The 16,310-nt window shown below is 37.2% G+C and overlaps 7 protein-coding genes across 7 annotated transcripts; 4 read left to right on the top strand and 3 right to left on the bottom strand. All coding sequences in view use genetic code 12, as the record gives it.

Moving 5' to 3' along the window:
• Positions 1-128: 128 nt before the first annotated feature.
• PMR1 (Ca2+-translocating ATPase, putative) lies at positions 129-2,882 on the top strand (the record flags this gene model as incomplete). Its single annotated transcript, XM_002421228.1, has 1 exon — positions 129-2,882. The coding sequence occupies one exon, from the start codon at positions 129-131 to the stop codon at positions 2,880-2,882; it is 2,754 nt and encodes a 917-aa protein (XP_002421273.1).
• A 398-nt stretch (positions 2,883-3,280) lies between these two features.
• On the top strand, positions 3,281-4,117 carry CD36_70520 (conserved hypothetical protein; the record flags this gene model as incomplete). The annotated part of the gene is made up of 1 exon (XM_002421227.1): positions 3,281-4,117. The coding sequence occupies one exon, from the start codon at positions 3,281-3,283 to the stop codon at positions 4,115-4,117; it is 837 nt and encodes a 278-aa protein (XP_002421272.1).
• Positions 4,118-4,157: 40 nt separating this feature from the next.
• Positions 4,158-4,958, bottom strand: CD36_70510 (conserved hypothetical mitochondrial protein; the record flags this gene model as incomplete). The annotated part of the gene is made up of 1 exon (XM_002421226.1): positions 4,158-4,958. One exon carries the CDS (start codon positions 4,956-4,958, stop codon positions 4,158-4,160), a length of 801 nt encoding a protein of 266 aa, XP_002421271.1.
• A 1,238-nt stretch (positions 4,959-6,196) lies between these two features.
• On the top strand, positions 6,197-7,837 carry CD36_70500 (glucose transporter of the major facilitator superfamily, putative; the record flags this gene model as incomplete). Its single annotated transcript, XM_002421225.1, has 1 exon — positions 6,197-7,837. One exon carries the CDS (start codon positions 6,197-6,199, stop codon positions 7,835-7,837), a length of 1,641 nt encoding a protein of 546 aa, XP_002421270.1.
• A 288-nt stretch (positions 7,838-8,125) lies between these two features.
• Positions 8,126-9,712, bottom strand: CD36_70490 (glucose transporter of the major facilitator superfamily, putative; the record flags this gene model as incomplete). Its single annotated transcript, XM_002421224.1, has 1 exon — positions 8,126-9,712. One exon carries the CDS (start codon positions 9,710-9,712, stop codon positions 8,126-8,128), a length of 1,587 nt encoding a protein of 528 aa, XP_002421269.1.
• Positions 9,713-11,853: 2,141 nt separating this feature from the next.
• CD36_70480 (conserved hypothetical protein) lies at positions 11,854-13,014 on the bottom strand (the record flags this gene model as incomplete). Its single annotated transcript, XM_002421223.1, has 1 exon — positions 11,854-13,014. The coding sequence occupies one exon, from the start codon at positions 13,012-13,014 to the stop codon at positions 11,854-11,856; it is 1,161 nt and encodes a 386-aa protein (XP_002421268.1).
• A 201-nt stretch (positions 13,015-13,215) lies between these two features.
• On the top strand, positions 13,216-16,140 carry CD36_70470 (conserved hypothetical protein; the record flags this gene model as incomplete). The annotated part of the gene is made up of 1 exon (XM_002421222.1): positions 13,216-16,140. The coding sequence occupies one exon, from the start codon at positions 13,216-13,218 to the stop codon at positions 16,138-16,140; it is 2,925 nt and encodes a 974-aa protein (XP_002421267.1).
• Between the last annotated feature and the right edge of the window lie 170 nt (positions 16,141-16,310).

Genomic DNA, 16,310 nt, shown 5'->3' with positions numbered 1-16,310 from the left:
TCAACAATTTGATTGACAACACCGAACACATTTTCAAGTTCATTTTTTTTTTCAGGCCAAGCCTTCTTTTTTTTTTTTAAAAAAAAGAATCTAAACTCCATTATTATAGACACAGTGTATACAGTTCAATGAGTGCTAATCCATATGATATAGAGCATAAGTTACCACCACAACGTGCAAACACTCCGTCACTCAAGTACTCTCAGAAATCAATTGAAGAAACTGCAGCAGACTTACAAACCGACATCAAGGTAGGTTTAACCAATAGCCAGGACGTGTTGAATAGACGATCCATTCATGGCATCAACGAATTAAATGGTGATGAAGAGGAGAGTCTATTGTGGAAATTCGTTTCATCTTTCTACCAAGATCCTTTGATTTTACTTTTGATTGGTTCTGCAGTGATTAGTTTTTGGATGGGGAATAAAGATGACGCTATATCAATCACATTAGCCATCACTATAGTCGTCACTGTTGGATTCGTGCAGGAATATAGGTCTGAAAAGTCCTTGGAAGCATTGAACAAGTTAGTCCCCGCAGAGGCTAAATTAACACGAACCGGAAGTACATCGAGTGTATTGGCCCTGGTTTTAGTTCCAGGTGACTTGGTCCATTTTTCGCAAGGTGATAGAATCCCTGCCGACATTAGATTGACAGAAGCAGTTCATTTAACCATCGATGAAAGTAATTTAACTGGTGAGAACAGACCCGTGAAAAAGACCATAGACACAGTTACCTCATCTGATCCAGCAGTCACAGAAAGAACTGACATTGCATTCATGGGTACATTAGTCAGAGACGGACACGGTAGTGGTATTGTTGTTGCCACCGCGGGCCAAACAGTATTTGGATCCGTGTTTGAAATGATGAGTGACATTGAAAAGCCCAAAACTCCATTACAACAAGCAATGGATAAATTGGGGAAAGACTTGTCTATTTTCAGTTTTATAGTTATCGGTATAATTTGTCTCATTGGTATATTCCAAGGCCGATCGTGGCTCGACATGTTTCAGATTTCCGTGTCTTTAGCAGTGGCTGCTATTCCTGAAGGGTTACCGATTATTGTTACAGTTACCTTAGCATTGGGTGTTTTACGTATGGCCAGACAAAAAGCAATTGTTAGACGTTTACCAAGCGTGGAAACATTGGGATCAGTCAATGTTATCTGCTCAGACAAGACCGGTACGCTAACCCAAAATCATATGACGGTGACAAAGATATGGACAGCTGATTTCAAGGGCAGCTTTAACACCCCCTTCTTGGCAGTAGAAAGACTAGATGACAATACCTTGCATCATCAGCTTACATCCAATATGCATAAAGTTTTGGAATGTGGTAATATTTGTAACAACGCCAGATATTCCACCGAGAGCGAAAAATACGTTGGGAACCCAAGTGATATCGCCCTTGTCGAAAGCTTGCCTCATTTTGGTTTGGAAGATATGAGAGGACAGAAACAAAGACTTTATGAATTGCCATTTTCTTCGAATAGAAAATACATGGCAGTTTGCGTGCACACTGGCGACATTGAAAAATCAGAAACTATTGCCAAAGGTGCCACAGAGAAAATATTGCAACTTTGTGATCGTTACTACGACGAAAATGGATCTGCGAAACCATTGACAGAAGCTATTAAAGAGTCCATTCACGAAAAGTCCCGTTCGTTGGCAAGAGATGGGTTGAGAGTGTTGGCGTTTGCTAAAAACAATAAGAAATTTGATGAAAAAACAAAAGAACCCACAGAATTGGTATTTTGCGGCTTAATTGGTATGAAAGATCCCCCTAGACCAAAAGTAGGACAGTCAATTGCAAGATTAATGCAAGGTGGTGTACATGTTATTATGATTACTGGTGATTCGCCAACAACTGCTGTCAACATTGCCAGACAAATCGGTATCCCTGTTGTTGGGGACCATGCGGTATTGACAGGTGACCAAATTGATAGTTTGAGCGAAGAAGCCCTCACCAAAGCAATTCACGATGTCTCGGTATTTGCCAGAACAACCCCTGAGCATAAAGTAACTATTGTGAAAGCTTTGCAAAGAAGGGGCGACATTGTTGCCATGACTGGGGATGGTGTGAATGATGCCCCGGCTTTGAAATTGGCTGACATCGGTATAGCAATGGGTAAGAATGGTACAGATGTTGCTAAGGAAGCTGCAGATATGGTTTTGACAGATGACGACTTTTCTACAATTCTTAGTGCTATTGAAGAAGGTAAGGGTATTTTCAACAACATACAAAATTTTATCACCTTCCAATTGAGTACCAGTATCGCTGCATTGACTTTGGTAGCTTTATCTACCTTCTTTGGTTTGCCTAACCCCTTGAATGCTATGCAGATCTTGTGGATTAATATCTTGATGGATGGTCCTCCGGCACAGTCTCTTGGTGTAGAGCCAGTTGATCACGAAGTTATGAATAAACCTCCAAGAAAGCGTAACGATGTGATTCTTACCCGACAGGTGATCAGAAGAGTTTTGCAATCTGCTGCCATCATCATTGTTGGTACCATGTATGTTTTCATCAAGGAGATGACTGACGGTGTGATTACTGCTAGAGACACTACAATGACGTTTACCTGTTTTGTTTTGTTTGATATGTTCAATGCCTTATCGTGTCGCCATTATTCCAAACTGATTTTTGAGTTGGGCATGACTAACCAGATGTTTAATTTTGCGGTTCTTGGATCATTGATAGGTCAATTTTGTGCTGTTTATGTGCCTTTTTTCCAAAGCATTTTCCAAACAGAGGCTTTAAACTTTGGTGATATTTTACGTTTGATTATTTTGACTAGTACTGTATTTGCTGTGGACGAAATTAGAAAGTGGTTGCGTAGAAGGAAGACGGTGTATACCAATAACTATAGTTATGGTGTATAGTTTGATTGGTGGGGGGAACATGAAAGAAATAGATAGACTGTATTTTGCTGCGTAATAAATCCACAGGGAGCTTGCAAACCAATGTAGTCGTTCACTATCATCTATACGTACAATCTTAGAGAGAAAGCCGTCTCGACAAATTTGGTAATCGCAGACGCAACAATCTGTACTGGAAATTTTTCTCTTTTCCGAGTTATTTAATTACGTCTGAGTTGTAATTGTGCGGGGGGGGGGGGCTTCTATGTAGATTTATTGCCGAGAATTATTATGGCCGGGGATTATCCAGCCACGACAGGTTTTAACTTTTGTATATATAGTAGATCTTGGTCTCATCAAGAGATTTTTTCATTGATTCACAGTACTTGACTCCACTTTATTGATAGAAAAAAACCATTACAATGGTTTTCAAATTCACTATAGACAATGTACTTAACAAATACATTCCTCGCAATAGACTTTCAAAACTTCCTGCTCCCATAGCTCGTTTATTAGGTGCACATAAAGATAAACCAGCACCAGACTATTTTATTTGGTTGGAAATTCTTATTGGATCATTTGCTGGTGTGGCACTTTTGGAAGGGGTATTTAAAAGTCCCAATATATTTAGGGACAGTCACCATGCCCCAATGATACTTGCTTCGTATGGAGCTTCGGCCATTTTATGTTTTAATGCATCGCAAGTACCATTAGCACAACCAAGAAATGTTCTTGTTGGTCATTTTATTGCCTCTTTGATTGGGGTTTGCATCCAAAAATTGTTTAGTTTAAGCAAAGCTGGACAGGAACATTACTGGGCCAGTGGTGCACTTAGTGTCGCCGTTTCAAGTGTCGTTATGTCGATTGGAAACTGTGTGCATCCTCCCGCAGGCGCATCTGCTCTTTTACCTAGCATCGATGAGCAAGTACGAGAAATGAGCTGGTGGTTTCTACCGGTTCAGTTGGTGTCCAGTGTGTTGATTTTATCTGTTGCATGCATAACCGGGAATGTGATACGGCGTTACCCAGTATACTGGTGGACACCTGCTGATTTAGGTGGAAACAAACGAAATGATCTTGAATCTAGTATTGAGGAAGAGACAAGAGAAAAGCCAGATTGTATACTGATCGAGCCAGGAGCAAAGACGATATTTATTTCAAGTGACAAAATCGTTTTTCCTGAAGAACTAGACTTAGGCGAAATAGACATGGATTGGTTAGACGGTTTAAAATTGAAATTGAAACAACTCGAAGACTAATATACAGTATTTAGAATAATCTATACATGGCATATCAGAATCATTTCTTACTCTGTATTTGATCAACCGTGACTACACCTTCAAACTCTTTATCATCTAACGCATCGTATAAAGATTCCGCAACTTGTTCAGTTGAGACCACTGGCCTAACGAGCTCTCCCGCAATGTGTTTCCCAAGAAGACATTCTTTCAACCCAACACCGAATCTCAAACCCCGTAATAAAACATCTCTTGTTGTTAGTCCACCCTCGTGTGTTTCATCATACATTGCTCCTGGTCTCAAAAATATACTTCGTAATCCCCTTTTGCAGCTCAATTCGAATTCAGCTTCCCTTTTCGTGGTGATATATTCTTGGGGGACTAATGGCGGAACCTTATCTGCAGATATATAGACAAAATTCCGTGGCGGTTCAGGTTTGAACTGGATATAACTATCAGCTAACACAACTGCCGAATCTCGTTGAATTGCAGCATACGTACTCTTCACATTGTCTTTTTGCATTGGGTTGCTTCCCATTATATTGTTTGCCAAGTTTTGTATGTCACTCAAGAAATTAAAGTTTGAATTCATGGCCTTCTTATACGACTGATTCTCAAATAATATACCTATTGAATGAACAATCGTACCATAATTCTTTAACTTATCTTGATATGTCAATGGCTGGAAAATATCGGCTCGTTCCCAGTTTACTTTGGCAACCCATGGTTGATGTACTACTGCTTGAGGTGGTTCGCCGTGTCTAGAAAAAGATGTCACTTCATAGCCTCTTCGAACTCCCACTTCACATATTTTACGTCCAAGAAACCCGTTTCCACCAAATATTGCAATTGATTTTACCATGCTTTAACTTAATGGTAGTGATCAATTCTTTTTTTTTTTTTTTCATGCTCCCACTCCTTAATAATGTGTTACAACTAAAGATTTACGTGCAAAGCCCAAAAAGAACCGACCACGTCTCAGAATACCAAACAGATGAAAGAGCCTTGTATGGATGCTCTCCAGACTACAAATATGCCGCTAATTCATAAATTCAAAACATACTATTGTCTCGTAAACATATATGACTAGAAAACTATTTTTGGATTATTTGGGGTTTGACGTCATTATGGTAATTTGTGACAATCAGAAATCGACGAATCAGGAACAGCTCACGAAACAATCGGAATACGGAAATAGCAACAATCACATTATTGATAGAGTTTGGACATTTTATTTGTTTGACATTGTACCTGAATACAATGTACTTGTTTCAATATTTGCCATAACGTCTTTGAAGGTGTGACTGACAAATCGTTCGATTATGACATTTAAGGTGTCATTCCTCTGGTTGTTACACAATTGAATGAAGATTTATGGCACGAAGAGCAACTACAACAAAAATAAAACAGAGAACGAATAACGCCTTTGCTTTTTACAGATCTTGCATTGTTAATGACGACTATTTTAGACTTGCAGAGTTTTTGAACAAAAAAAAAAAAAAAAAAAAAAAAATTCAAAATAATGTGGGGGAGAAATTTATGCCATTTACTTTCCCCACAAGTACAAATAAATTACAAGGCAATTCCAATGACACCATGTTACAATACTGTTTAAGAGAGTTTGCTTTATGTCAAATTGGTGGAGAAAAAAAAAAATACCTTTTCAGTTACAGTTAATCCGAACACTCGCTATGGCTAAGACACTTGGTTTGAACACCCTATTGTTTGGAATAATCACTAGAAGTCGATATTTGTTGATTAATTGAATTGACTGGGACGTACTTTAATAGTGTTGTTTCCGAGTATTCGTAAGCGTGGTATATGTTTATGCACCTTTGTGTCATTTCCATGGGGATATCTCCCCACCCAATCCTGCAAGTTTGCAAAAAATGTGTGTTTGGAAATGGTATTGACGTAATAGCTGCAAAGTTTTTTGAAGCATTGTTCAGGTTATGCAGAACTTTTTGTTTTTGTTTGCACCACAGGATATGAATGCAAATGCCAATTCCAACAAAAGTGATTTTCTAAAGTATAAATAGTATCCTGAAGAACCTTGACCGCGTCCGACTCTTACAGCAAGAATAGACTCCAACTACAAAAATGGAAAAAGAAAGTTCACTCGAGAATTCGAGAAATTCCTCAATCAACGACTTTGATGATTCTACTTTATCTAACAAGGTACACACATTTTTGGGACACTCAGGTACCCAATTAAATTTCATTATATCTACTTTTGCTGGTGTTGGATTCTTTTTATTTGGGTACGATCAAAGTTTAATTGGAAGTTTATTAACATTGCCCAATTTCGAAGAAACGTTTCCGTCTATACTGGGCCCTGAAGACGGTGTTCTCCAAGGTACGGTTGTGAGTATTTATGAAATAGGATGTTTTGCCGGGGCCATTGCAACAATTTATTGCGGAAACAAATTTGGGCGTATCAAGTGTATGCTTATTGGGTGTATCATTATAATTATTGGAGCTGCCCTTCAAGCTAGTGCTTTTTCGGTGGGTCATTTTATTGTTGCCAGAATTGTCACCGGGGTTGGTACTGGGTTCATGACATCGACGGTTCCAGTGTGGCAGTCCGAGTTATCGAGAGCAACCACTAGAGGTAAACTTATTATGTTGATGGGAAGTTTGATCACTGCAGGTGTAGCCACAGCTTATTGGGTTGATTTTGGCTTTTATTTTGTTAGTGACAATGACCCCAAAGGTATTTCATGGAGACTTCCAATTATTTTGCAAGTTATTTTCCCAATTGTGTTGCTAAGTGTTATTTTCAAAGTACCTGAATCTCCACGTTGGTTAATGTCCAAAAAAAGAGTTAAGGAAGCAAGAATCGTGTTTTCGGCAATTTATAACTTACCCGAGAATGACAGCGAAGTGGCCAGTCAGTTGGCAGAGATTCAAAGTGCATTAGAGTTAGAAGAGGCGGAATCAGCTGGATTTAATATTAAGGAATTGGTAAAACAGGGCCCAACAAGAAACTTTCAGAGATTAAGTTTGGCATGTTGGTCACAGATTTTCCAACAAATATCTGGAATAAACTTGATTACCTACTATGCGGGTACTATTTTTGAAAAATACATCCACATGTCACCATTCAATGCTAGAATCTTGGCTGCTTGTAATGGGACCGAGTACTTCTTGGCTTCATTGTTGGGTATCGTTTTCATTGAAAGAGTTGGAAGACGGAAGTTATTGTTTTTTGGAGCCATTGGCCAAGCCTTGACCATGATGGCATTGACAATTTCCACATGGCAAGCAGATAAACAAAGAGCAGAAAACGGAGGTGGGTCTGGTGCCGGTATTGCTGCAGCTGTGTTCCTATTTGTATTTAATTCTGTTTTTGGAGTGCTGTATCTAGGAGGAACATGGTTATTACCAACAGAAGTTTCATCTTTACAATTAAGAGCAGCCACAGCAGCACTATCAACGTCGTGTAACTGGATTTTCAATTTTATGGTTGTCATGATTACTCCAGTTGCGTTTCAAAATATTAGTTACTACACTTACACGATTTTTGCCTGCATTAACATTTTAATTGCTCCAATGATTTATATATTCTACCCAGAAACTTCAGGAAGAACATTGGAAGAATTAGATATCATATTCAGCAAGACCCCGGTTTGGAGACCATGGGAGGTTGTGGCCATAGAAAGAGAGACTCCGAAACGAGATTTCACAAAGGATATGGAAAAACCATTCACGGAACATATAGATCGTGTAGAACTGGATTGATACAGGCTATGTGTTTATCAAATATCCCAGATTATTTTATAATTCATCTTCATATTATGTAATATACAATTTTCTAAGTTTACCAAAAAAAAAAAAAAAAAAAAAAAAAACTGTAAAGACAAATGTCATCAGTATACTCTATCAATCTTCAAACAATATTTTGACATTATTTACAAAAGAGTATCCGCTAATTAATTAGAAAAACAAACACCTTTATTTAAAAATAAGTAACAAATTAGAACTAAACTTTACAAAAAAAAAAATAGAAACACTCATTCAATCATTTAATTAAACAGATCTTTCGTCAACTTCAACCATTTCAGCTTTTCCATCAGAAGAGATGTGTTCAATATCGGCAACATCATCTCTAAATGCATGTACACTAGGAACAAATCCTTTAGATTGCCAAGCGTGATCAACTTTTAAGTACAATTCATCAACCTGTTCTAAAGTAAGACTCTTAGTTTCATAAACCATAAAGTAGGCAAATAAGCCACCAATGACGTTACATCCACCCCAAATGAAAAATACTTTTGAACCCAAATTTGCATTTCCTTTACCTGGATTAACCATGTAAGGAGTGGCGTAACCAATACCAAAGTTCCAAAGCCAGTTACTAGCTGTACATAAGGAGATCGATTTCAGTCTTACGTTCAAGGCAAACGATTCCCCACAAATGGCCCAACAAAGTGGTCCCCAAGTAGCTGCAAAACCAGCAATGAAAATACAAGTGAAAGCCACTAAACATTGGTTGGCAGCATGACTACTTGCAGCAACTCCAACAATGGCAACAATCAATTGAGAGACTGCCATAACAACACTACCTGCCATCAACAATGATCTTCTACCCCAAGTTTCAACTAAGATAATTCCGGGTACAGTCATACCGACATTAACAATATTAGTGGCAAGTTGAATAAGGAATGGATCAGTGATACCTGAATCCATGAAGAATTGCGTACCATAATAGAAAATAAAATTGATACCAGTAAGTTGTTGCAATGCTTGAATGGCAACCCCAGTAAATAATCTGTGATGCTGTTTGTTAACGTTCTTAAACACTTGGGCCCACGAGGAAGTGGCATATCTCGATTCAAAATCAAAGTTTGCTTTGATGTCATCGTATTCCAGTACCAAATCTGGGTGATCAACAGGTAAGTTTCTAACTCTTCTCAAGGAGTCTTTAGCTTTAGCTTCTTCAGACTTGGAAACCCAATATCTTGGAGTTTCTGGAAGAAACAAGAAACCAATACCCAAAATCAAGGCCCACACAAATTGAATACCAATGGGTATTCTATAGGAACCAGAGTCGTTTCTATGTTCAGAACCTTTGTTGGCACAAGCAGCAATCAAAAGACCCCAGGTAATCATCCATTGGTATGAAGCAGTGACACCACCTCTAGCCCACTTTGGTGTTATTTCCGAGATATAATTAGGAATAACAGAAGAAATCAACCCAACACCAGTACCGGCAATAGCTCTACCAGCAATAAGTAAATTCTTTTCAGTAGCAATAGTTTGTAAAAGAACTCCCAAGTTGAAAACAATCAAAGTAGATAAAATCAATGTCCACCTACGACCAATTCTATCAGAGAACAATGGTGCAATCAAGGAACCAACAAAAGTACCAACAGATAAAATGGAGACAATAAGGGAACTTTCACCAGACGTGAATTCTGACTTGTTGTTGGGGAATCTGTCTTTGACGTACTTCATAGTCAATACACCAGAAATAGTACCAGTATCATAACCAAACAAAAACCCACCAAAAGCAGCAAACAAACCAATCAAAACACCTCTGGCAGCAGAACCAGATGTGTGCTCGTCAAAATTGACATATCTTTTCATAAGCAGTTGGATACTTGTTGTACTCATCTTTGTAAGAATAATTGAATAAACAATCAATAGAAGGGAACTTTAGATGAGTGATAATGAAGGGAATAGAAATGAAAAAAAAAAAACCTTTACCTGTGGTAGGAAAAAGGTCGACTATTTATAGGCTTTTGCTTATTGAAAGAAGAGAATTCATTCACCTTTCTCTTGTCCACTTCATATAATCCAGCCTTTCTCCACTTCGAGAAATCAAAATTTAGCTCAATCCCCATTCTTCCGTGAAGTGGATTGATTTACATACATTGTACTGAATTTTGTTCGTAAGTTGAATGAAACAGCACACAAAAATAAATACCAAGTCTATTTTTAAGAAGAATAAACCAAGCAATCACGATCCAAAAAAAAAAAAAATGTCTCCCATAAATATTATATTACACAAACACCAGTTCATGGAAAAATTAGATTTAGGGTTTGTGTCATCCATACAGTCTTGAAGTTGAAAGGAAAAATTGTTCAAGTCAACCAGTACATTTAGCTCAGAGCAATAAATGGTAGAATATTTGGAAGAGCAATGCTGGTATTCTTGCTAAAGACTCTGAACTTATAAAGGAGTACTTGAAAAGTATTTCTTAACTTTTCGAGATACATAATACAAAAAGACACGGCTGAAGAACCAAAACCAAACCCCTCTCTTCTTTTTTAGTAGCAACCAAAATGGTACGATAGGTAATAAAATGTCGTTCCGAAATTTCATATGAGCAAATGTTTTTTAATGGGGAGGAGTACTTTAAATTACTTATTTGTTTTTCCATGCAATTAGGCTGGAAAAAAATTTTATGCAAGACCACATAAATTAAATTGTGGGGTGAACGGCACTTGACAAAGAAATGGGAATACAAAATTGTTGGATCAAACATACAGTTACAAAATACTCAGTATTTTGTTTACTTTTTGTGGTGCTTATAGAGACGTCTTCCGAAAACTAGAATAATTAACTAATCTCTGGGTGCATAAACAGTTGGAGAAACAAAAATAATACTCCTTTCTTAGTTGCCAACAAAATAACTTAAAACATTTGCAATTCTCCTTGACCTTCTTTGTACTATCATCTAAAAAGTTAATGTGGAGTCAGAAGCAAAAGATTCAAACCAATAACATGGAAAAACTTCTTGCCAAGTTAATCCCCAGCCCCAAGGGCTAAAGCACAAACAATAAAAGATGAGGGGAGGCAAAACAAAAAAACAATTAACAAAAAGTCGTGATCAATCATTGGTTCACCCGCACTGCAGAGTGAGTTAATCCGTAACCCCAATGAATTCTTGAATTTTTTTCAATATACCAAGCATTTTTAGGTTTTTTTTTTTTTTTTTTTTTTTTTGTGGTTGTAAATGTAATATGCACCTGGCCAGATTCATACTCCTTCCTAATGTCGGAAAAAAAAGAGAATTTACGAAAATATTGCATTTCACGTCACACTGAAATATAAGAACCACGCCCAATCTTTGTTACAAAACAAAATGCAATAACCAGAACCTAATAATACTGCAAAAACTGAATCAGAATAAACTGTCTATACTCTTGGTAAAAGTTTTAACCTAAGTTATTATTGAGTGACATCAACCGCAAGTTTCTCCGCAATCAAGAAATTTTTTTTTTTCTTATTCGGATTATAGTAATTCCAAGTGTCCAGATAAAAAAAAAAAATTTTCCGTCTAAATCTACACGATGAACCAAAATGTTCCACAAAATTGACAAAAACCAACTTTGCACCCACTTTACCCAATCATAAGTCAGCAACAAAAGAAAAAAGTCTTAACCTATCTGTTGCGTATATGCATCTCCATCTAGAGGTATTGAATTGGACGTCCGATTTTCCGACATTGTGGGGTGTAAAAGTCTAGATTTTTGTCACACTAATTGTCCCAGATAAAGTGGGGTATCTAGGTTAAGGATGTAGTTCAATTTTTCTTAAAGGCAGTCTCTACAATTGTTCAAAATATTTGAAGTACGCATATTTTCAGAAAAGACCAAACTGTTTTACCTGTTTAAAACTCAAATTCAACCCCCTAAAATATACTAAACAAAAGTTGCTTAGATTTGTATTCCCACAACTTGGCAAGTCAAAAACTGAAACATTTGCATTCTTTTGCTACTCTCTATAAAATCAATCACAACCTACCCTTCTAATCAAGCCCAACAGTCCAATTATAAGAACCCAAAACAAGAACAACACATGAAAAACAAACCATAATTGAAATCGTTCCGTACCTGTAGCTGAACAATGTTTTCAACCCAAATAACTCCACCACAAATGTACTTACAGTCGTCAAACCACCACAAAACCCATCATCTAATCCTTCTAAAACATGCAATGCAATGGAATTGGTAACAATACGCCCTTTACCCCCAGGCAATTTCCCCCTTGCCAAAAGTGTGAAAACCGCTAGTAGCAAAGTCCCAACAAAATTGGCAGTAAATGTACCTAGCGGGAAGTTGGAAACTTTATTATTCAAATACTTGGACAAGTAGTACCTCAAAAGGGCACCAAAAGGAGCGAAAAGCATCGAAAATGTCCAACTTCTCCAACTACCTTGTTCCTTAACTCCAATCAAAACACAAGTTATCACTACAAGAACAACCCCCAATATGATCGAAACTAACTCTAACACTTTGTAAGTACGCTTGGTCACCAGTGGCAAATAGTTATCCACAACGGCCAGAAACTGTTTCCCCATATGGAAGCCCATGATGGACAATCCAAATTGTGCTAGAATCACTGCAAGAAATTGCATTATACCGTAGGCTCCATTGGGATAGTGATGGCGCACTCCAATATCAGTATCAGCAGCTTTGTTGAAAGCCTCTAGTATCACCGAGGAAAACGACGAGACTGTTCCACAAAACCCCGTTGTAAGTCCAGTATAAACTGGAATTGCTCCTTTGTTGGGATAATTTCCTTCCTCTATTAATCTGATCCAAAAGACTTCACCATCAATAGCCAATCCCATAACTACACATGCTGCAAAATTCGCCCAAATCACACCAGATAGAAATGATCCATTATAGGTCGTAAGCAGCATCAACCCTTTACGTACTAAAACACCCCAAATCGCAGCATGGGTTATATTTAGTATGACAGGATAGTATTTTTGAGTCTTGTTAAGAAACCGAGTTGTTGTGGCCTTTTTTTCGTAGTTGAATCCCTCAGGCAACGCACTGGAAATCGACTCAGCTTCAATATCTACCAAATCACTTTGTATCGTTCGTCTTCTTGCAAGCTGCTGCTGCTCGTTTGTTTCTTCTATACCAGAACTTCGTGATTCAGATACAACAGGTGCAACCATGTATACTTGACTACGGAATAATTAGAGATATGAGTGATTTTCTTACCTTTAATTTTTTTTTTTTTTTGGTTCTAGTGGTAATGAGCGCTTTCTGGGCTCTCGCACACATGAAGTTGATAAGTAATCACCAAAAAAAAAAAAAAAAGGGAATATAAATCACCAACTCTCCAACAATTGTGAAGGAACTTCTCATGCACAATCATGAAACCATTTTGGATATATATATTTTTATTTATTTTTAGTGGTGTTAGGGCGGATGAATCTACAACTTCAGCATCATCATCGGTGGAGCCTGCACCAACACCTTCAACTTTAGTTGACATACTATCGGCACGACCACAGTTTTCGTATTTTCTTCGTCTTCTACAGCGACAAGGAATGATACCGACACTAAATCAAATGAAAAATGTTACTTTATTAGCCCCAATAAATCTGGCATTTGTTGGAGAAAAAAGTATAGACTGGGATAATAATGGTTTGAACAGATATATTGTTAATCAAAAACTTCGTGTTGGATTATTGGGAAAATCCGAATCAGTTTATGAAACATTATATAAGGTGGGCAATACCAATTATCTGATAGCAGTAAGTCCTGATTTTGAGAGTTTGGAGTATGTAATTGACGATGTGTCTTATATTGTGGAAGAAGATGTGTATGCTAAGCACCAGTATTCCTATATTCAAGGCATTGACCATTTGTTACCAGAAAAACCAACTATTTGCGAAGTTCTAATGAATAACACCAACCCTGAAATATCTTTATTCAGCAAAATTTTTCAACTGTTATTTCTAGATATTGATGAACAGCAAGTACAAGACAAGCGGAAGAAAAAAAATCATAAAAAACCAAAAAAGACAAAATTACCCCCTTTACCTAACTCATGCAATGAGTTTCTTAATGGAACTCGAACGATAATAGCTCCATCAAATAAGGTTTTGAAAAATTCGTTGACAGATATACAATTGAGGTATTATTTGTCAAATAGTGATTTTGCAAGGTATGCTAGCACCACAGACTCAGTATCTGAAATTAAACACGATGTTATGAGCTTGCTTCAAAACCTTATGTTCCCCACATTGATTGTTGGTGCCAATAACACTAATTCCAAAATCAAATCGAATTCAGGAAAGAGCCATAAATTCAAACTTGAAGATGGTCATGTGAAAATTGATAAAGTGGCTGTAAGTGAGAGTCATGTATCTGCTGATGGTGTCATTCATATCTTTAAGGATACAGGTCAGCTTTTTTACAAGCTCAATATACCGACAGCGGAGATGATTGCAAGAAAATCTTTGTACGCTTTGCATTATTCGAATTTTGTTGATGAACTTTATTTCCGATCTCTTGGCCACCTTGTTGATGGGTCGAGCGAGAATCAATCCATCTTTCTTGATATAAATCAAAGAGATGACGTCGAAGATGATGATGTGGAAGGGACAATGGTTTCATTTAGCTCCAAACAAAGCATATTGTACCAATTTGTTGATGGTAAAATAGACGTTCATGATAGTATGCACTCATTGCTTGATACCAAACTTTGCTCAAAGAAGAAAATAGGCGGCTGCTTTAAACTAAAGTTTTCAACTTCGCACGGGAAGAACAATATAACAGTTAATGATGAAGTGCACATCCAGGAATATACACCGATAGCAAATGACAGTTTTATATTTGTGGCGAATGGAGAAATTACCCCACCCGTTAATCTTAAGCATTCTTTGGGTGATTTGATTTCAAGTGGAGCTGTACATAGACATTTGGAGAATATTGAAATTGACCAGGGCAGTTGTTTGAGAACTTTGGAATACATCAACCGCTTTGGGTTGTCTTCCTTGCGCGACAATGATGAAGGATATTCTATATTTTTACCATGTGGCACCACAGATACAAAAGGTACATGGAAAGATCTAGGGTTGATTTTAACATATTTAGAGAGAAATCCTCATATGCTTGAAATGGTAGTCAAAAGTATGTTTATGGAAGGAATGGTATATTCAGATTTTGCTTCACATAAAAAGCTCCAAGACTTGAATGGAAACCAGGTTAAATTCAAGAGTTGGGGTATAGCAGATGATGTAAATGAGGCTACATTGAATAACACCCAACTTTCTCTCCCATTAAACTCAGATTTACTATTCCAACAAGGTGTCATCCATGTGACAAACAAAGTTTTTTTCCCAGATGATTTTGAAGTTCCAATTGAAGAATTGATCAAGACTACATATGATTCAAATTTCCCAAACTTTTTTATGTGGGATATTTTAAAAATGTATCCGAATATAAAGAACGTGATTACAGGAGAAATGCCCTATTCGTTATTGATTCCAACAGCAGAGTCTTTGAAAGACTTTAATGTCACCACGTCAATGAAAGATTTATTGCGATTCATTGACTTCCATTTGATACCAAACAGTGAAGTTGGAAAGATCCTCGATTGCATATCAGGAGTGGGGTATAACAAGTCTGTTTTCAGAACAAATTTATCAGAAGGTGGCTTAATATGTAAGCACAAACCCCAAACAAACAAGGTCATGTTACAGTTGCATAAACTAAATACAACCTCAGCTGTTTCTTACAACAAGGATCAAGAAGTCAGATTGCTTAGCCACGGATGCACAAAGAACTATCGAAACGAAACAGACCAACTATCGTGTGTATTTTTGATACAAAAGCCATTGAACCTTCAATGGTTCGAGAGACCCAATAGCGGAGACAACTTTTTACATGTGCACTTGGGATTAGTCAGTGTTGGTGTTGGTGTGATTTTAGGGTTAATAATATTTGGTGGTGTAATGGTTGGTTTGATGTTCTGTATCGGAAAAAGAGAAAAGAATGATAACAAAGACGATTTCGAGTTTCCAAGGTCAGACGCAGGGTTTATGAGCGTTTTGACTGATGATGACGAGTTTGTTCCTTATGATAGAGGCTATGAGACTGACGTTGACGTTTTGCGGACAGAAACCGATGCATTACTTCCAAGTCACATGAAAAGAAAGAAGCGTGTTAAAAAACCTGACTATGGGTCTACAAAGCAGGGAATTAATGGTGTCACGTTACCAAGAGACATAGGAGACATTAGAAGCACATTAAATCGTGAAAGAAATCTACCGGGATATTCACAATATTGATGTGGTTTATAAGATAAGTAGATAGAATAGATTTAATCAGGGACTGCATACAATCTGTAGATATATAAAACGGGTGTAAAAATATTGTAAGCACTTGATTTTTTTTAAAAAAAAACCAGCTCAAAAAAAAAAAAAAAAAAAAAAAAAAAACACCAAAATCATTGGAATTT

This window comes from Candida dubliniensis, chromosome 7, assembly GCF_000026945.1.
Source record: "Candida dubliniensis CD36 chromosome 7, complete sequence".
Lineage (NCBI taxonomy): Eukaryota > Fungi > Ascomycota > Pichiomycetes > Serinales > Debaryomycetaceae > Candida > Candida dubliniensis.
The sequence above is the reverse complement of the archived record's forward strand: the minus strand, read 5'-3'. Positions and strand labels throughout refer to the sequence as shown.